Here is a 22515-nt window from a genome sequence, read left to right as displayed (position 1 = left end):
ATTTCGAGTTTGACCCGCAATCCATAGAATGAAGAGGTTTATTTTGCAAAAAATATAATTATTGTGAGCTGACCCAGTTATTACACAGCTACTTAAATAAATAAATAAATAAATGGATGGACATGATATTGATTTTATAATCATAGCTGTATATATTATAGCTTCCGCTAAGAACAAAGGACCATTACAATGTACAAACAATCACCCGAGATATTACAGTAATATTAATATTGAACTCTTCTAAGGTAATTTGCATTACAATAAATAACTTAGACATAAACTGGCATCACTTGTATTTGTATGAAACGTGAGAACGAGGCTGTGGTGTTATATAAGAGGTACGATAACAATCTATGCCACAACTGACCCAGAAGAATCAAGTATTCATCAAGTTCATCAAGTCATGAACCAACCAGCTATGAGGAGAATCATAACATTAAAAATGCTGATTTGAAGCAAAAACATATTTGAAAACTTGACAAAAAGACAAGGGTACAAGACTTGTACTTAACGGCTTTAATGAAGGAATTAATTACCCATGACACATTGTAAATGGCATAATCGAATAAAAAATTATGAGAAATATAAAACTATGGATTTAAATTTGTTGATCATATTTTATGAACAATAGGCAAATTATGCACTCAAATACGTATATATTTTTAGTGAAAAATAGTCATTTACAGAGCTAAAGAGTTATTTTGGTGCAACTGACTATGACTCCTGGAGATTTCTCTGCAGAATCATGGGTAATGTAGTTTTCACCAGGAACTCTGCAGTTGAGCATGAATTATTATTTTAAAAAATTATAATAATACAATAAGGCTGATGACTGATTAACTGCCTTGTAGCTCAGGTCTATCTGTAAAGGTTTGTAAATTATAATTCAAAATCAATTCCTGTATGGAGAAAATAAATGGGATTTTAACTTTTGGGAACCCAACTGTCGCACTCTAAGCGTACGTTGTGCGTTTAAATTGATCGTCATTCTTTTCAGTACTACACTCTCCCTTTACATTCAATTTAGGTTTATTATATCGCTTATTTACTAAAGATAATATTTTCATGGTATAGTTAACCCATAGCAAACAAGAAGTGCATTATAATCAAGCAATGCTGGCATATAATGTTTATCAGTGCTAATTTAGTTTTACTTGATTTACACCCAAGATTATTACTTACTCCTTTACTCACAATAACAGTTCAATTTCAAAGAAAATTGACTAGGTTTCGATTTCAGATCAGTTGTAAAGGTAAATGAGTTCTGACCCATTCAGTTTCACCAAGACTTTAAATCTTTGTGGGTATTAGGCCAGAAATGAGCTGCATCAGATCTGATTTGCTTTTGAAGCGCTGACAGATACAAAAGCCCATTTCATCCATTCAAAGCTCCATTTCTTCAATCATCTCATATACTGGCTGCGACTATGGTGGTGTATCTCATCAAAAGTGACAATCTAATTTCACATAGTCAATAGCTACACATTTGTAAGGGTTATATGTCTCATCTCACTTCAGATAATAAGACTCCATATGTGAGAGTTCATAGAGGGGAACTTGTGAGGATAGATCATTACCAGCCTAAAAATAACGGTACTCCAGGCTGACTCTCTGATGTCTTCGCTCTTTCCCACTTTGACGGTGCTTATGTAAAAATCTCACACTAAAATGTCCTCAAAAAACTAAATCCTGGTACTAAATGACTAGAATTTGGATGGAAAAATACAGACATGATCAATGAAAGAACTGACCAACCAGTTCAGAATTTCAATTGTATTGTGACGTATTGTATTGCCACAAATTGAATGCAACATGACTCATTGATTCTTGAGACATGGAGCAAAATTTTTTTCCTTCACACTTTGTGGATACACTATGAATATTGTGTTTCTTAACACAAATGTAGCATACATTTTTATACAAATATAGCTTTTTAAAATTGTATACAAATATTGCTTTTTAATATATGTATATTTTTAAATAATTATGTAATATTTTTATCGGTGTCACAATGGATATGGATGAAATCAAGATTGATGAAAACACACACACATTCCAATCTTCTATTGTCCAATTTTGGTGAGCCTGTGCGAATTGTAGCCTCCGTTTCCTGTTCTTAGCTGACAGGAGTGGCACCCGGTGTGGTCTTCTGCTGCTGTAGCCCATCTGCTTCAGGGTTTGACGTGTTGTGCATTCAGATATGGTATTCTGCATACCTTGGTTATAACAAGTGGTTATTTGAATTACTGTTGACTTTCTATCATCTATAAACAGTCTGCATATTCTCCTCTGACCTCTGACATCAACAAGGCATTTTCGTCCCCACACAACTGCCGCTCACTGGATATTTTCTCTTTTTTGGACCATTCTCTGTAAACACTAGAGATGGTTGTGCGTGAAAATCCCAGTAGATCAGCAGATTATTGAAATACTCAGACCAACCCGTCTGGCACCAACAACCATTCCACTTTCAAAGTCACTTAAATCCCCTTTCTTCCCCATTCTGATGCTCGGTTTGAACTTCAGCAAGTCGTCTTCACCACATCTAGATGCCTAAATGCATTGAGTTGCTGCCATGTGATTGGCTGATTAGCAATTTGTGACAGTTTGTCAATCAATTGAACAGGTGTACCTAATAAAGTGGCCGGTGAGTGTATATATATCGTCGAGTGGCCCATGGTGGCGGTGGGGTTATGGTATGGGCAGGCGTATGTTATGGACAACGAACACAGGTGCATTTTATTGATGGCATTTTGAATGCACAGAGATACCGTGGCGAGATCCTGAGGCCCATTGTTGTGCCATTCATTCACGACCATCACCTCATGTTGCAGCATGATAATGCACGGCCCCATGTTGCAAGGATCTGTACACAATTCCTGGAAGCTGAAAACATCCCAGTTCTTGCATGGCCAGCATACTCACCGGATATGTCACCCATTGAGCATGTTTGGGATGCTCTGGATCGGCGTATACGACAGCGTGTTCCAGTTCCTGACAATATCCAGCAACTTCGCACAGCCATTGAAGAGGAGTGGACAACCTGATCAACTCTATGCGAAGGAGATGTGTTGCACTGCGTGAGGAAAATGGTGGTCACACCAGATACTGACTGGTTTTAGGACCCCCCCAATACAGTAAAACTGCACATTTTAGAGTGGCCTTTCATTGTGGCCAGCCTAAGGCACACCTGTGCAATAACCATGCTGTCTAATCAGCATGTTGATATTCCACACCTGTGAGGTGGATGGATTATCTCGACAAAGGAGAAGTACTCACTAACATAGATTTACACATATTTGTGAACAATATTTGAGAGAAATAGGCCTTTTGTGTACATAGAAAAAATCTTAGATCTTTGAGTTCAGCCCACGAAAAATGGTGGCAAAAACAAGTGTTGCGTTTATAATTTTGTTCAATGTATATGTGTGTATATGTGCATGTATACACACATATATGTGTGTGTGTGTGTGTGTGTGTGTGTGTGTGTGTGTGTGTGTGTGTGTGTGTGTGTATATATATATATATATATATATATATACACACACGTACAGTGCCTTGTGAAAGTATTCATACCCCTTAATTTTTTTCACATTTTGTTAAGTTGCTGACTTATGTTGAACTGCTTTAAGTTACTTTTTCCCCAACATCAATCTGCACTCCATACACCATATTGACAAAGCAAAAACAGAAATGTCACAATTTTGTAAATTTATTAAAAATAAAAAATTCAAATAAGTACATTGCATAAGTATTCATACCCAAATATTCATACACAAATATTCATACTAAATATTTAGCTGAAGTACCTTTACAGCCTCAAGTATTTTTTGTTTGATGCGACAAGCTTTGCTTATCAACATTTGGCAATTATTTGCTCTTTGTCTCCTCACCTCTTCACCTCTCAAGCTCTTTCAGGCTGGATGGGGCAGATGCACATTTTCAGGTTTCTCCAGAAATATTTCATTGATTGGCCCAGCTACAGCCTGGACTTGAACCCAAAGACATTCACAGCGTTGTGTATAAGCCACTCTTGCTGTGTGCTTAGGGCCACTGTCCTGTTGGAAGGTAAACCTTCTGCCCAGTCTGAGGTTCTGAATGGTCTGGACTGGGTTTTCATTAAGGCTATTTCAATATTTTGGTGCATTGATCTTTTCTTCTATTCTGATGAGTCCCTCAGTCCCTGCTGCTGAAAAACAGCCCCATAGCATGAGGCTGGTACCAGCACACTTTACTTTTGGGATGGTACTCTGCAGGTGATGAGCAGAGCTGGTTCCCTTCAAACATAATGCTTAGAATTGAGGTTCATGAGACCAGAGAATCTTGTTTCTCAGAGTCTGAGGGTCCTTTAGATGCTTTTTTTGTAAATTCCAAGTGTGTTTTATTTTGTCTTCACTGAGGAGAGGATTAAGTTTGGCGACACCGCCATAAAGCCCAGATTGGTGGAGTGTTGCAGTGATGTTTGTCATTCTGTAGATTTCTCCTATCTCCACATATGATCATGGAGCTCAACTAGAATGACCATCAGGTTCTTGGTCACCACTCTAACCAAAGCCCATCTCCATACATTTCTCAGTTTGGCCAGGAGGCCAGCTCTAAGAAGAATCCTGGTTGTTTCAAACTTCTTCCATTAAGGGTAACAGAGACTACATGCTTCTGTGACCCTTCAATGAAGCAGATTTTTTTTTTTCTGAACTCTTCCCCAGATGTGTGGCTTGACGCAAACCTGTTTCTGAGCTCTACACACTGTTCTTTTGACCCCAGGGCTTGGTTTTTGCTCTGATATGCATTATTAGCTGTTGGACCTTTAATTAAGACGTGTGTGCCTTTCCAAATTATACCCATTCAATTGAATTTGCCACAGGTTACCTTCACTCAAAGTCTAGTAACACCTACAAGCAATATGAATGCTCCTGAGCTAAATTCCAACTGTCCAAGATAAGGGTACGAGTACTTATGCAATGGAATCATTTAAGTTTTTTTTATTTTTAATAAATGTGCAAATATGTTAAAAAAACTTTTTTTTTTTTTTTCTTTACCATTATACTGTATGGAGTGTAGATTGATGTGGAAAAAAGTAATAGTTTAACATAAGGCAGCAACATAAACATGAAAAAAATGTATTCTGAAAAAATGTATGCATTTCATTAGCTCTGTACTTGTACTCTGCATAAATGACAATAATGAATCTAATCTAATCTAATCTAATTACTTTTGCAAGGCACTGTATATATATATATATATATATATATGTATGTGTGTATGTATATATATATATATATAGGGTGGTGGAGGGTGGTGATGGCGCAGTGGATAAGACACATTCCTTTGGTGTGAGAGACCCGGGTTCGAATCCACTGTGAGACACCAATGTGTCCCTGAGCAAGACACTTAACCCCTAGTTGCTCCAGAGGCGTGCGACCTCTGACATACATAGCAATTGTAAGTCGCTTTGGATAAAAGCGTCGGCTAAATGAATAAATGTAAATATATATATATATGTATATATATATATATGTATGTGTGTGTGTATATATATATATGTATGTGTGTGTGTGTATATATATATATATATATATATACCACAATACCTTTCAGTTCATTCCAGCTTGTCCACTTGAGACCAGCGATAAACATAAAATCGAATCGAATTTAGAATTTATTCCTCAACAGGTCTCTTTAATCACCACAGTCTAGACATCTATTAGCCATCCTGATCAAGTTGAATAAGCTTTCTTAATGACTAAATCATTTGCAACATTGCAAATGCAGACTCCGACTCAGAAACAAGGTCTAATGACAACATTCATTAAAGAGCTTCTAAGCTTTGGACCTAAACCTCGAGGTAGTGTTGGTGGTGGAGCACAGTGGGGAAGATCACATCAGGATTGAACAACAGTCCGTGTTCTTTGGTTTATTCTTTTATCAAGCACAGAATGCAGGAGCTCAAATAACTGATGTTCCACATGCAGCAGAAGAAATCACACAGAGAGCTTACCAGTAGAATCGATTGGGCGCCACCCGTTCGTGAACGAGCTGCCATCGACGGCCAAACTCAACAGAGCTGTAGAGCTGAAGACAAAAAATTGTGTTAGCAAAGAGGTTCTATGAAGATTCCTGTCTCTTCTGATGGTGTAATATGATGCTATAATTTAATTGCACATCTTCTGCCTATAGGTGTTGTTTAGGTAAATTTTGTTTACTTGATTCTTATCATTAGCTATGTTCCAAAAACTAGTGAACTGCCTCACTGCCTAGGCAGCTGTCTTTCTTCAAATGCCACATTATGAAATTATGAACCACTATGAAACCTAATTTTGCAATGATCTACAGCAACTCTATGCACCACACAAATAGCATTTTCTTTGACATTTTGCTTTTAGCTTACCGCAGACATGCGGTAGTACTACATTGTGCACGTTTGCATGACTTCACTGCTCTTCCACATTCAAAATCAGCTATAAAGTAAACAATACAATCATATATTCGCTCTATATATTTCACCTCAAGTTTATTAACTTTGACCATGTTTTATCACAGACATCTGTCATAAAAAAAATTATCAAGCAATTCACATATTACTCTCTATTTACAAATCTATCCTTCTAAGACTGGCATCAAAAATCCATAAAAATCCTATATGGTGTAAAATTTTGGTGTTCTCCCTATCTGCGAACTATATTTAAATAATAAAATGTAAAAATAATACACTGCACAATCTTCACTGTATTATAATTTGTATTTAAATTAAATTATTAATTGTATTTGTATTAAAGCTGCAAAGGTTGTTCATTCAAGTGCAGTGAGAGAATTTCTGTTTTTCTTTTCTTCTTTGGTTCACATCAATTCCACAGAGAGCAGCAGGATTTGTAGGCTGCTGTCACTCTAAGACCTAATGCACGGATTTAATATACTGATACATATCTGATTTTCTTCCAATTGTTTACATTCATTTAAGACATAACCAACTGTGTTTAAGTGAATATGTGCTAAAAATAGCATTTTTTTATGTGATTTGACCATTTTAGTGCAATTAGTTGTGATAATTCTTCCTAATATACATTCCTAATATATTTCCTAAAACTCTTACAAACTCTGAACTTTTGAATGGATTTTTTTAGTAGGGTATATGTGATTCTGCATTAAAATTGTATCTTAGAAGCGTCACACATTGGGAACAGATTTGCATCAGAAGCGTGCCTAAGAAGACTTAAAATGCTACCTACGTAGAGAGCTAACTAGGTTTTGGAACCGAGCAAATTAAATTATGAATGACTTTCCAATAAAGCACAGAATAAAATAAAATCTTAAAATGATCATTTCAAAATTAGTATAATTTCAGTGGAAAATTGGCAATCAGCGAGAGAACAAACACTGAGATCATACATTCACTAAAAGCGGCGTACAAATGACTCACATATTTTTCTCAGTATGGCAGTAAGCATCCTATTTATGTGCACAGTTCTTTGGGAAAAATCATTTTATATAAATGGCAAACAAAATAAATATGTCACACTGGTACTTACAGCACTTTGGAATGAAATGTGACATTTGTTAAAGTGCTGAGTAAAAGTTTTCCCTAGGTGTGAAACTTCACTTGCCTTACACAAAGCAGCATATTTTTTGCCAGGTTTTGCGAGACATTTCTAAAACAGTAGGGGGGTTTCAATGCAGCACTTGTATTTGCATCAGTTGGGAGCTGTGATATCACAATCTCATATCCAATATAACATCCTGAATGTGGGTGGATGGAGCTCGGTCATATTTAAACACAGACTTATGGGAAACCAACAGAACAAATCAAACTGTATCAAAACTAAACCAAATCAGACAGAAGCAAAGAGTACAGCCCTGCTGAAAACAACTTCTTAAAGAGGCCTAAACTGGTTTTAGCTGGTTCAAACTGGTCTCCCACCCTGGTCAAATTGCCGCTCAGTTGGTTTAACACCAGCATCGTCTTGTTTTAAGCATTTTTTTTTTCAGCAGGGAGGCACACAAGTGTTGAAGGTTACTGAGCTTTTCATTTTAGCTTATTTCCTCTGTTTACTGTCATCATAAAAAAAAAAAAAACTCAACAGATTCAGGAACCTTGTCAATGACACCACGGCAGCAAAACTGTCAACACTAATAAATTATGCATTTATTTGTGGCATAGATTTGGATAGGGTTTAATTACACTAGTGATTGTTTTCTTTTTATGCTGTTTGCTTTTGCGGCTTTCAGCCGTGGCTAGTCATGCACATTGTGCAAACAGTCAACTATTAGCCATCAATTGGCTGATAATTCTTTTTGATTATGTTCATTTAATTGTAATTCATTGTCAGTGGCCCTCCTTCAAGGATGAAATCAATATTGATTTGTCAAAATTGAAGTCAATGCTGTTTAACACCATCGCTTGAGACTAGAAACTATTATTATTTGACATATTGCATGTCACTGTGAAAAGTTTTGTTGATTAAATTTGTACTTGTTTTTTACATGCTTGAAAAGAAAATCTTACTTTTTGAATATACATTTGGGGAAGAAAAATGTGTTATATAATTTAAATCCCCATCAAAGTGTAGAAAAAAATCTAATCAATTCAGGAATGGATCTAATCCAAAATTAAAGAGGGAAGGAAATAATATGATTAATCAGCTGCATCAGGAAAATAAATAAATAAATAAATATAAAACAAATCTTGACTGCTTAAATTATCTTTTTATATGATTAAATCTGATGCTTAAACAATCTTTTCAGAAGAATAAAAAAAAAAATCATAATTTATTAGCCCTAGACCATGAGCTCGAAACCATATAATTAATGATAATTCCTAGCGACTGGGGATCCATAAATTGCTTTAATTGCCAACTTTAAGCTCACTGATATTGTCTCTTTAAGACGTATTTCCTCTTGCACTGATAATTGCCTTCTAAGGACATATTTCAAGCCTAAATACAGATTACCATCCATTTGCACGCATACTTTCATTATTGTTACATCTTGCTTTGCAATTTGTGTCTAGAATGTTCTTTATCAAGAAGGAAAATACTATAAATTTGTTTTTCCTTTGGCTTTGGTTATATTTGGCAATAAAAACAGCTTGACAATTAGAGAACCGCACAAACGGTGCCTTGCTGAAAGCTTTGTGCCATTATTAGATGTTGTTTGCTATTTTCTGGAATGATTTAGCTGAAATAATTCTGCACCTTCTGGTCATGGCCATAGGCAAGGATCCAGTCCTCCTGCTCAGGGTGAAACAGCAGGCTGAGGATATAGAAGTTGAGGCGATATTTTTGATAGGTGGCGCCTTCATCTGAGCTGATGAGCAAACTGCTCTCTACCTCTGGATCTGTCAGTAGCATGATCTGAAACAGAGAAAACAGATTTTTAGTCTCTGCAGAGTGTCTTCGCTGAGAGACTGCAATAACAAGACTGGTGGAGATATATATATACTGTATATATATATTTGGTCACGACTGCCCGAATTATATATATATAATTTACATTTACATTTAGTCATTTGGCACACACTTTTATCCAAAGCGACTTACAATTGGGGAATACAAAAAGCGATTCATCTTGAAGAGCCAATCAGACAGAGGAAGTGCTCGTAACACCAAGTCTCAGTCATTGTTCAAATATGTACAAGCTAGTAAGGGAGGGAGAGAAAGATAGAGGGAAAGAGTTTTTTTTTTTTTTTTTGAGTTTAGGATGAAGTCAAGTACTACCGAAAGAGATGAGTTTTCAGTTGTTGCTTGAAGATTGACAGGGATCCAGCATTCCGGATAGGGGTGGGAAGATTATTCCACCAGCCAGGAATGTGAACGAGAATGTTCTGGAGAGTGATTTTGAGCCTCCCTGTGATGGTACCATAAGGCGTCGCTCACTAGCAGATCTCAGACTTCTGGAAGGGATGTAGGTTCGTAATTGTGAGTGGAAGTAGGAGGGTGCTGAGCCTGTGGTAGTTCTGTATGCAAGCATCAGTGTCTTGTACTTGATGCGAGCTGCCACTGGTAGCCAGTGCAAGGAGATGAAGAGAGGTGTAACATGCGCTCTTTTGGGCTCGTTGAAGATCAGTCATGCCGCTGCATTCTGAATCATTTGTAGAGGTTTGATTGTGTTTGATGGCAGACCAGCCAGAAGAGCATTGCAGTAGTCCAGTCTAGAAATGACAAGGGCCTGGACAAGAAGTTGTGCAGCATGCTTTGTCAGAAAGGGCCTGATCTTTCTGATGTTGTGTAGTCCAAACCTGCAGGATCGAGCAGTCTTTGCAATGTGCTCTTTGAAGGTCAGCTGGTCATCAAAGATTACACCAAGATTTCTGACCAAAGTTGATGGGGTAATCATTGATGAGCCTAACTGAATCGTGAAGTCATGCTGTAGGGTCGGAGAGGCAGGGAAGACAAGAAGCTCCGTCTTTGCCAGGTTGAGCTGTAGGTGATGTTCTTTCATCCATGCCGAGATGTCTGCCAGGCAGCCTGGGATCCGTGCAGCTACCGTTGGGTCATCGGCGTAGCAGTGATAGGAGAAGCCATGTGCATGTATGATGGAACCCAGTGATGTAGTGTATGTGGAGAAGAGGAGGGGACCAAGAACCGATCCCCGAGGAACTCCAGTGACCAGTTAATGTGGTTTGGATACCTCCCCTCCCCAAGCCACCCTGAAAGATCTACCGGTGAGATAGGATTCAAACCAGCGAAGTGGAATCCCAGTGATGCCCAGTGATGAGAGGGTAGACAGGAGAATCTGATGATTGACAGTGTCAAAAGCAGCAGAATGATCCAGCAGAATGAGGACTGATGATTTGGAATCAGCCTTTGCAATTTGCAGGGCTTCAGTGACTGAGAGTAGCGCAGTCTCTGTTGAATGGCCACTCCTGAAACCTGACTGTTTAGCATCCAGTTTGTTTTACTGTGAAATAAACCGTGAGAGCTGGTTGAAGACAACTCGAGTGTTTTCCCTACGAATGGAAGGAGAGAGACAGGTCTGTAGTTTTCTAAAAGAGAAGTGTTTAATGTAGGTTTTTTGAGCAGTGGGGTTACTCAAGCCTGCTTGAATGCTGTGGGGAAGATGCCTGTGAGGAGAGATGTGTTGATAATGTGTGTGAGTGCCGGTAAGAGTGTGGGAGAGATTGTTTGGAGAAGGTGTGAGGGGATTGGGTCGCGAGGACATGTTGTAGGATGGCTGGAGAGGAGAAGTTTGGATACTTCTGCCTCGGTGAGGGGACAGAAGGAGAAGATGGGAGTTAGAGCAGTGGATGTGGTTGGTTGGAGGTCCTGTGGAGTTGAGAACTGGATTTGACGGGTAGTCGTGGCCTAATGGATAGAGAGTTGGACTTGTAACCTGAAGGTCGTGGGTTTGAGTCTCAGGTCAGGCAGGGATTGTAGGTGGGGGGAGTGAATAACCAACACTCTCTCCACCCTCAATACCACAACTGAGGTGATACCCTTGAGCAAGGCACCGGACCCCCAAAAGAAAACTAATTCATTTGGATAGATAAACAGTACAACATAAATATAAAATGTATTAATTTAATATATGATTATGCTTTATATAAAATAAATTTAATTATTATATTTATATAATTTAATATAAATATAAATTACAAAAATGTCCTGAGAAAATGTCCTCTCTCTCTCTCTCTCTCTCTCTCTGTGTGTGTGTGTGTGTATATATATATATATATATATATATATATTAGTGCTGTCAAACAATTAATCGCGATTAATCACATCCAAAATAAAAGTTATTGTTTACATAATATGTGTGTACTCAAATCTATAATTTTATATACAACAAATATGTTATATAAACACACACACACACACATATGAACCATGGTTATATACAGAGGTTATATACATATACAGAGGTTAACGTGTATTGAACCTGGAATGTTTCCTGAAAAACAAATACAAGTCACTCACAATTAAAATAAATCAATAAATAAAAACATCAACACTGCATCTCAATTTGTATTTCACATACAAGACAGGAAGCTCATAAATTTGATGAACTCACAAACCGTGTTCCTAATTCTTAATGAACACTTTTTAAGTTGTGGCAGCACGGCTCGTGTTAAATGTGATATCTTCATTTCCAATCCCTGATTTGCTTGGTCTGATCTCATCATAATCACAGTGGATCACAAACATAAATTTCTTTAACACTGTCAATCTTGTAACACACTCCAGTGAGCAATTCATTACGGCATGAGCGTGCACACTTTAACTCACCCTAAAGCGCAGCTAGACCGTTAAATCTATAATTTCCCTAGAGTTTTATTTTTTATTTTTTCCTTTTCTGTTTTAGTGTGCCACTAGTCTTAAGTTTGTGCCAATTTCGAAAATAAATAAATAAATATAATCAGCCTCAAATATAATTGAATCAGCGAGGCTGAACCGTTTGGAAACCTTGTCATTGACAGAGAGCTGGAAGTGTCCACGGTTTACACCATCACTGAACGCTTGAACTGCTTTAGGCTCGTTTTTGTCTGTTCCGTTGGGTTTGTAAAACTTTAAACAGACCGGATCTTAACTCTTCTCATAGCAACTTTATGGACACAAGTTTCGATTATATTATCAGATCAATAATCCTCTTGCTGATGTAATATGGGTCAATGCAACTTGTTCAAGGACCTGTCCTGTTTCTTTCAGGGCACATAAAACCGTTAGTGTCCACTTCAGAATCGGTTTCCATTTCAATTGCGCTCTTGACACAGCTCTCCAGGGCAATAGTATTATTAAGTAGAGCAGGGCAGCATAGCTCGCCAGGCCATTCGTCAAACGGGACATGCTAATGCTAACCATAGTGGCTGGAACCCAGAAGACCAGCTCATCAATCATCACTGCCAACTCAACCAACATGACCCATATGCCAACCAATCAGCGGTGCTATTTGGGGTGGGCTATTGATGAACACCTTATTTTCTTTTAACATCTGATTGCTGCTATTTTTACAATATGCTGCATTGTTAAAAAATTAAGATTTTTGTAAATGATTTTTGGTAAATGAAACAGATTATTGGAGTACATGAAACTACTATTTTAGTCTTTCTACTTCACAATTTCAGGTTTAATTCGATGAAATTTCTAGTAATCATTTATTTATACTACCAAAATTGCTTCAAAGTATCTCCTACACCATTGTTTTTCCAATGTAGTGAGATGTTGGAGATGAATTGGAGATGAGTTGGATTGGCAGCAAGCTTTCATTGTACCAAGTCTCACCTTTTTGCTGGGTGCTGAAAGTGCGACAGACTGATAATGTATATTCATTAGGGGTGTAATGGTGCACAGATGTCACAGTTTGGTACGTGCCTCGGTTCAGGGGTCACGGTTCAATACGATATCGGTACAACAAGAAAAATACAACAATGTACTATGCTAGGTTTGTTTTCATATATTTTTAACTGACAGTAGTACAAATTACAAGTGTTTTCCACCTAAATGTGTGTAGATCCTGGTCGGAACACACACACACACACACACACCTAATTTCAAGACGACACATTCCTGAACAGAAATCAAAGCCCCACTCCCAGCATATGACTGGCTGGCCGATCTCCTACCCTGAACCTTCTTATCTCAGAAGAACATCTGGATATCTTTAAAGGACAGCACCGTCAAGCGGTTTACTATAAATAAAGTCGACCAGGGCAAAGACTTTGTCAGTTTGCGAAACTCCAGCCCAAACCCTCCCGGATTCCCTGACCATTAACGCAGTAATTCAATGATGTTATCTTCAGGGAAGATGGTTTTACAGCTGACGTCCGAACTAAGCAAGACACCAGATCTCCACGAAAGTGACCTTCCTGCGACCTCGCGTTTCTCCCCAAAAGAAGAAAGCGCCTTTTTTTTGCTCTCTGACAGACAAAGAGACGCAATGTTTTCGCTCAAGTATTTTAAAAGGGACAAATTAACTAGTTTCTGCTATTGAAGCAATATACTCGAAAACAATATATACAATATATTTACAACATATATTAAGGTTGTTTTCATGTCATTTATAAGCTTGCTGTGTTATGGGAACTTATGGTATTGTTGTAATCCTGTGATGTATGATTTTCCTGATCAATAGTTGTTCAGTTTCACATGCGTGATGTGATTTATTTAGAATTTAGGATCGTTTAATCGAGGCATTAACCCATGTAGTACATAAAATTAAGATATTTATTTTGTGTGGATGCCAAATACCTAATGTTTGATTTGTAATGAAAGCTGATTTCATCAGCAATAATCTGGTGTGGATGAAAATTGTCTGTTCTCATCAATTATATGATTACAATACGAATAGAAATCCGCTGTCAATAATTGTCACTGCATGTGATTACATAACTAAACAAGATAATGTATGCACGGAAAGAAGCTGTGCAGGGCAGGAAGAATCCGATTGTGTCACCCGCTCGTGGGTGGATCCCAAATCGGCCCGTTAAGGACAGATACCCAACTGTAACTCAGTTGGTTGGTTGTTGAAAAGAAAAGTTATAAGCTCAAGCTTAAACTCAGCTCACTCGGCGCTCTCAGTCATTTAACATCATGATCGAGCAGTGAAAAGAGATCAAGACTCAAACTTCCAAAGAACTTTAACATCTAAAGCCTCAGAAACTGAAACCAACTTCCTGGGAGCGTCATCAAGTCAGAACGAAGCCAACCAACCACTGAAGAGTATTTTCGTGATGACGACGATTTTTCAAGTCTGAAATTATTTGCCAAAGATCGCGTTACCTCAAAATTTAAAATTGCTAATTTTACCTAATGTCAACATTAATTTACCTAATAAATTCAGTGTTACTGTGGCCACGGAATTATCTGAATTGTTAAGGCATACTGGTTTAATGCGTGCTGGACAAGTCATTAATGAGGTATATGTTGGACATTTTGATTAATAACAATTAATCCTATAAATATTGAGTCTTAATGATTCCCTAAAAGCTAAAGTTAGAACAATAGTTCTAAAGTCATTACATGTGAAAATACAAAATATAATGTTAAATTATAATGTTATATATATAAAATCTGCAGTAGATTTACATACAAGGAATAAATACTTGAACTATATTTTGATTTAGTTAACAGATAAACAAGGGGAAAAAAGTGTGACTAACGTATATATGCTGAGTTTCAGTTCATTTTTGTGACACGCTTAATTTGTTCACAAAGGAAACTCAAATGGCAGAAAGCTACATCCTATTTGTTTTCTTTATTTTACAAAAGCACAATGTTTTGTTTTCATTGATGAGTGTACACAAATAAAAGCAGACCTTTATACAGTGATGCATTATTAATAAGAAAATAAATGCGGAGTGTTTTAAGTTGATTCTGCTGGTATAAGGAAACAGTTAGTGATCACGCTGGAGCATGCACACACACACACACGAACACAAAATATATCAGTTCCAGCATTGCTAACTTGACAGCGCAGTTGGTACATTATCAAAATAAAATACAGTAAACCAAACATCAGTGCGTCTGCCTCTGTGTCACCGTACAAAGCCTATAATTTACATAACAAATAATAGTTTTGCATTCAGATACATCGCAAATAGTTCAGAATCAGCACATAGTCACTGTCTAGTGGGCTTTGTTTTCAAGTGCGCAACTCATGGCATTCGCTGTTCTTCTACTGGCGGTTATCAAACAGTGTTGCATTACTGTGGGCGCACACCTCTGGATCGAGGGTGAATTACCTGTATTCATTGTAAGGCCTCATACACCGAAGATGTCCGTACCGTAACGGTTCAGTACGCATATATATGTATCGTTACACCCCTAATATTCATGCAAAATCACCTTAAATAAACACTACAATTGTGAAAACCCTGGAGCACCAAAAATCCCAATCAATCAATCAATCAATCATCAATCAATCAATCAGCCTTTGGGACTATCATGCTAAATGTTTCATCTGTTCTCACAAAAAGGTATTGTATGGATTACACTTGAAATATATAACACAATTTTATGATATTTTTCAATACTTATAAGGTAATTTTGGACAAAATACACCTGGTATTAACGTCTATTACAGCTGCTCTGATTGTAAGTGGACAACACTACAACACTACACAAAAAAGGTATGCATGGATGCATGTATGTATGTATACATAAATAAATAAGTAAACTGACAGACAGAGAGATAAATAAATAAATTAAATGATAAACGTATGCTGCTGTAATTTAATTTATTGGATTGAATTGGATTAAATAAGATTTCTGAATTTCATTCCAAAAAAATTAATAAATGTTTTAGGATTTGGTCACATTTACTGTTGCTCTGGGAAATGTTGTAGGGAAATGCAGTCATTTCAATAGGAATCCACATGTTTGAGAGTTTTATGCGAGCGTGAAAAAGTTGAGACCCATCTGAAACCAATTTTAATACGAGATGTCTGAAAAACAGCGACATTTACATTTCAGTGTGAACTGTTCCTTTAAGTCAGACGTGTTCAGAATGTGTTCAGATTGTATTCAGATCATGCTAGAATCCACCAGACTGAACATAAGTGCATATCAGTCATACAAGCTGTCACATGCTTTGAAGCTGTTATGGATTAATGCCTCCCCATCTGCATTTCTATACTTGACGCAGACATATGAAAATACAATATGCAGATGCATGCATCTCGCTGACTGTCATTTGACTTTCAGTTGTGCGGAAATAGATGGAAGGAACAGAAGAAGACAGAGAGACACAGGTAGCAAAGAAAATAAAGAATCTGAGCATGAGACACTGCGGATGCTCCATAGAAATGTAGTGAAAAGATGAAATACTGATTATGCTATTTCGCACACCTACTTTGCAAAGCTTTGATCAGCACTATGAAGTCAAATGCAGATCATTCACGAATAAGTAACTCTAGTTTTAGATAAAATTAAGGCTGGTCTGCACTGGCCTTGACGACTTCTGTTTTATAATGTGAGTCACACATTACCAAGGGCAATTAATTTTATCTTCTTTTCTCCATCTCCATACTCATGCAGCCTTGCAAAATCCACCTCCGTATCTTTCCTCTGATTCTGTATGTTAAGTCCCTATCAGTGACTTGAAGCATAAGAGCAGAGGTTTCTGGGAAGACAAAGGTTAATGAAGCAGTAGATGAGGTGGCTGGAGAGATGCTTAGAGAGTGCGGTAGAGAATCTTTGAGTCCCGCTGTGCAGCGCTACGTTGCCTCTGATAGAATATTAATGAAATTAGGAACATGTTTCGGCTCCATCTTAAACTAATTGGATTGTCTCACTCCTGACTATAATGAGGTCGGTCATGAATGCCTTTTTTTTTTTAAACTGCTAACCTGACTTGGATAAATCGTCTTCTGAGCCTGAAATTCAGATTCCTTTTTTTAGGTATGTTGCTTACGTATAGATAGAAACCATAAAGATGGAAGAGGAGAATGAGTCAAAGCATGTTGTACGCCAGACTTAATGCTTAGACTTGTACGCCAGACTTAGTGCTTTTGCACCACTACACAAATACAGAAACCACTGTGCCAAAGGGCCAGCAAGGAACTGTTTAAATAATGTTAAAAATGTTTAAATAAATAAATAACCATTTGTTTTTCTATATTTTAAATCTCATCCTCACTGTTGTGCCAAAACTGCAGTCTTCTTTCTTTTTGCCACGCAACACAGCTATGTTCATCTCACTTCAGAACAAATGCCACATAAATCATACTTGTGTCATTTATTCATAAAAAAACTATTATTTTATCATGGATATTTTAAAATAAATGACAGCAGTAATATGTTTGACGCTATTGTCTATAAAGAATTCCTATTGAGGAAATGCATTACTGCTTGATTCAGATGGCAATATTCATATTGGCAAAATATGTTCCAAATGTGATCATCTATTTAAGTCGATGTTTCTCACATTCTCTCAGTGTGGGGTTGTGCTCCCTAGGAGGATTCTCAGTGAACAACTACTTAAATTTAAATCTGTTCCTCATAAAGACCTCAGAAAAGTATATTATATTAGTCATACTCACTACTTTTACAATACTTTTATGTCCTTTTTTGAGCTTTTCAGTTTTAGTCACTATCCTCTCATCTTTCATTTTTCCTCATTTGTCTTTTGGATTCTACAAAAGAATAACGTAATAATATGGGTCGTAATAATATGGGTTTGGAATTATCTGAAGGTGAAACATATTTCTCTGTCAAAGTAGAACAAAATTCAGATTAAAAAAAAAAGCATTTTGTGTATGTGTGTGTGTGTGATTTTACTTTCACAATATGAAAGTAGAAATAATAAATATTTTTAATGAAAAGTGTATGCTTGCTTTTGTGTAAAAAATTATGTTTTTGTTATTCCAGTAGTGATAAAGCCAAAAGCAATTTTTCAGTTTAGCAATATTTAACAACTTGTGAACACTGTTGTCAACATTTATGTAAAATCTATCAATTTTAACCCCATTTTTAGATAGCATCAGCTATGTAAACAAATATTATTATAAAAGAAAAACAAACAAACAGTTTACCTCATTTAAAAGTGAAACACACACACATATATATATATATATATATATATATATATATATATATATATATATGCCTATATAAAAGAAAAACAGAAAGAAAAGAAAAAAAAAATTGAAGTGTGTGAAGTGTGGAGATAAAATTTCTTAAAAACTTACAAAATTCAAATCATATTATTGGTTTGTTTAAAGAATGACCTGTTAAATCCAACAATGGACAGCAAACGTGTTATTTTTTTCTGTCTTTGTTCTAAAGACTTATTGAAAAAATAAAACATAAGAAGAAGAAGAAGGCTGCCATAAGAAAACCCAGTACCAGAGAAGGTTAATGCTATTATAACATTATTGACCAGTAGAGGACAGTTAATCTATGCTTATTGAATTTGTGATCAGATGAAAATGAAGTCTCGTTAAAAAAATGTGTACATAAGCTTGCACAGTCGCATATACAGTCCTTATTTAAGCACACACACACACACACACACACACACACAAAACGCAGCAGCACACACGCACTTTCTTCCTCTGATGATTAAACATCATTAAAAAACTGTAAACCGTGCTGTTTTGCCTTACAGTGCTTACGCATATGTTTTCAGCACACACAAATCTCTGCAGCAGTCGTTGTAGGTGTGTACAGGCCACATTTCCCTCCGCATCCAGCAGAGGAATGACTGAACGCTAAGTTGCTTTTCCTCCCCTGCTGATGCCACAGATCTGAGAACTGAATCTGCTCCCTGAACTCAGAGCTGTGTTGTTGGGTTTTTCTGCTCTTATTAGAGATGCAGGTGGTGAACCCGTCCATATTGCCTTATTAACCAAGGCTATTGTTTGCTCACAGGAGAACTGACCAATTAGGTTGAAATGCTGTGTCGGGTCCCAGGTGAGTGCTCAAGGTGTTCACAAAACATCCAAGGTGCTGTTATTTAAGGTTGCCTTGGGAGACGGGTGCTGGGATAACTCAGGCCGTTTATTGTGTGTGTGTGGCAGAGAGAGGTAGTTTGTGTTTGAGCTGTGAAAAAACTAAGTGACTTAACTTTTGAATCAATCTCAATATATTTTCACTCCCTTTTTCTTAAATCTAAAAATGTTGACATCATTTACTCACCCACAAATAATTTCCAGACCTGTATTACTTACTTTTTTTTGCAGAATACGAAGGAAGATATATATAAAAAAAACTGAAAAAGGGAGAGGTGACTTTAAAAATAAATAAATAAATAAAATAACAGATTACTTGTCATACTTTATTATTTTCCGTATTTGTACAGATTACTTTTTCAAGTAACTAGTAAAGTAACTCATTACTTTTAAATTTACACCAAAACAATTCAATGAAATTAAAAACATATCTGAGTTACTTTTTTTAAATAAGTGATGAATGTGAGCTTGTAGTGGCAGGTTCAAGCAGACTAAATGATTGGAGTAATCCTGCATACATCACCAGAGGAACGTTTTATATTTTGTATTATTGGAAGACCCAGTTACGATGTTTTACTGTAAATGACTGAAACATGCATGGATGCATAGTTAACAATAAGATATATAACATGCATTTAGAAAACAGATTTTCTATATGCATTTTCATTTCAGACATGGAAAATGCAAATGTAAAACTGCTGACTGAAAAAAGCACATCCCATTTTAATGTAAATGAAAAACCCTTCCCACATAAACATCAGCTCACAACACTGAAGAATAACCTCCATCTAGTGGCTGAGACAATGTATGCGCAGTTTACTGCTGTTGCTGAAGGTCAGGACGATTAAAAACACAAAGAAAAACAGCTAAATGGTAAACATCTTTCTCAGGAGGCACAGTCTCGTGCTCTGACTGAAAGATTGTACTGATGGCTCAGTTTTAGGGCTCGTCTTTGAGGGAGCGGATGGCACTCATGGGGTTGCCAGGTGACAGGAGAAACTGTTTATAACTCAAGCATTCCAGCACTTGCATGGAATACCTTGAAATCTTTTAACGTCTTTAAACTTACAGAACTACATACTACATTCTTAAAAACAGGTTCTTTATTGGCATCGATGCTTCCATAAACAATCTTTGACATCCATGGAATATTTCCATTGTACAAAAGATTCTTTATAGTGGAAAAAAATATTCTTTTGAAAGGATAGTTCACCCAAAAATTATTAATTTTTTGTTATCATTTACTAACCCTCATACTGTTCCAAACCTGCATGACTTTCTTTCTTCTGTTGAGCACAAAATAAGATATTTTGAAGAATGTTGGTAACCATATAGCCATTCAAAAAAAAATAAAAATAAAAAAAAAATCTGTGGACGTCAATGGCTACCAGTAACTGTTTGGTTATCAATATTCTTCAAAATATGCATCCATCAGAAGAAAGAAACTCATACAGGCTCGGAAGAACATGAGGGTGAGTAATGATGACAATATTTTCAATAACTGCACACGAAAGGTTATTTAGGGGAACCACAAACGGTTTCAAATGGTAGCATTTCTGACAAACAGCCTTAAAGAAGCCTTATTAAACTGTAAACTATCAATTAACAATAAAATATATTGCATAATGGAAAATGTCCTCCTTTCATAACGAAAAAAAAAATGTCAAAGCAGAAAGACAGCATTAATCTTTCATGTTGGAATCCTTTAGCTCAGACACAAGATTTTTGTCTATAATGTACTTTCAAAGTTTTTAATCTTTTATTCTCTTTGTATGCCCACATCCTTTCATTCTCTCCCTCTACATGAAAACATGAGTACAATTATTTCCCCAAAAAGATCAACCCCTGTTATCTGGCAATTATCTTTCCAAAGACACATACACGAGCATACGAGCTTGTCGACGGGGTAAGGGGGGTAAAGTCAAACTGCGGGTGAACCGGGGAGCTGGTCAGGCAAACCGAGCCTAATTAAAGCTTTGGAAGAGAAAGGTCAGCGAGACAGTGACTTCCACCGATGAGGGAAAATGTGAAGTCTTCATATGAGAATGAGAAATGTCAGACGCGGGCCTGAGCAAACTAAGCAAAGGTCTCATGTGTGATTGAGAGTCTGCCGAAGAGGCGAGCTAACAAGCGACGATTTGAGGCACAAGGAAGGGAATGCAGACGAGAAGGGGTAATTTAACACATTTGGGCCAAAAACATGGCGCTGAGTGACCACTTGTAACAATTTGATGTTCTGTGAATCAGCTGAACATATTGAAGCAATCTAAAGACATGCTGACAAAACAATTACATTCTAGCATGATTAAAAAGAATAGTTCCAGACTTCCATTGTCTGGACCAAAAAAAAACAGAGATAAAAAAACCCGAAGACACCAGACATATTAAAATGTTAGCAAATATATAATATAATATAATATAAAAATACATAATTCTATATATTACTGATATGCTGTTTGGTTATGTACTGGTTGTACAATATGCTCATATAAAATAATACAATATATACATAATCAATATACATATAAAATCACAATTTATTATTCAAAATGTTATTATTCTAAATTAAATATAATATAATGTTGTTCTTCAATAGTCCCTGACCTGCAAAAAAATTGTTTAGTTTTTTTCTCAGTATTATTATTATTATTATTATTATACCAATACGTCAAGTCAATTTTATATTCATATAACTTTTCATAATACACATTTTATCAATATGATATAATATAATATAATATAATATAATATAATATACTAGTTCTTCTATATGCCACTGATATGTTTGGTTATGTACTTGTATGATATGCTCATATTTATGAGAAAATAAAATAAGTGAGTGTGGTGAATGGATAATGTATTATAGGTGTGTGTTCCACGTTTATTGTTGAGTGTTCATGAGATGGATTGCCTGAGGGAAGAAACTGTTCCTGTGTCTGGTCGTTCTGGTTCTCAGAGCTCTGTAGCATCGACCAGACGGTAACAGTTCAAAGAGGGAGTGTGCTGGATGTGAGGGGTCCAGAGTGATTTTACCAGCCCTTTTGCTCACTCTGGATAAGTACAGCTCTTAGAGAGTGGGGAGGGTTGTACCAATGATTCGCTCAGCAGTCCGGACTACTCTCTGTACTCTTCTGAGG

The 22515-nt window shown here is 36.6% G+C and overlaps 1 protein-coding gene across 1 annotated transcript in view; it reads right to left on the bottom strand.

The window, feature by feature from the left end:
* The window catches only part of LOC306873422 (VPS10 domain-containing receptor SorCS1-like), a gene marked incomplete at both ends in the record, with an annotated part of 180977 nt that overhangs the window by 46388 nt on the left and 112074 nt on the right, over window positions 1-22515 (bottom strand). Inside the window, 2 exons of the mRNA XM_079422691.1 lie at window positions 5999-6072; window positions 9189-9347. Of these exons, the coding sequence (XP_079278817.1) occupies window positions 5999-6072; window positions 9189-9347 (233 nt within the window). The remainder of the gene's footprint in view (window positions 1-5998; window positions 6073-9188; window positions 9348-22515) is intronic.

The sequence above is a fragment of the Barbus barbus genome (assembly GCF_936440315.1).
Source record: "Barbus barbus genome assembly, chromosome: 8".
Classification (NCBI taxonomy): domain Eukaryota; kingdom Metazoa; phylum Chordata; class Actinopteri; order Cypriniformes; family Cyprinidae; genus Barbus; species Barbus barbus.
Note: the sequence above shows the minus strand (reverse complement) of the source record. Positions and strands in the feature narration are given on the sequence as shown.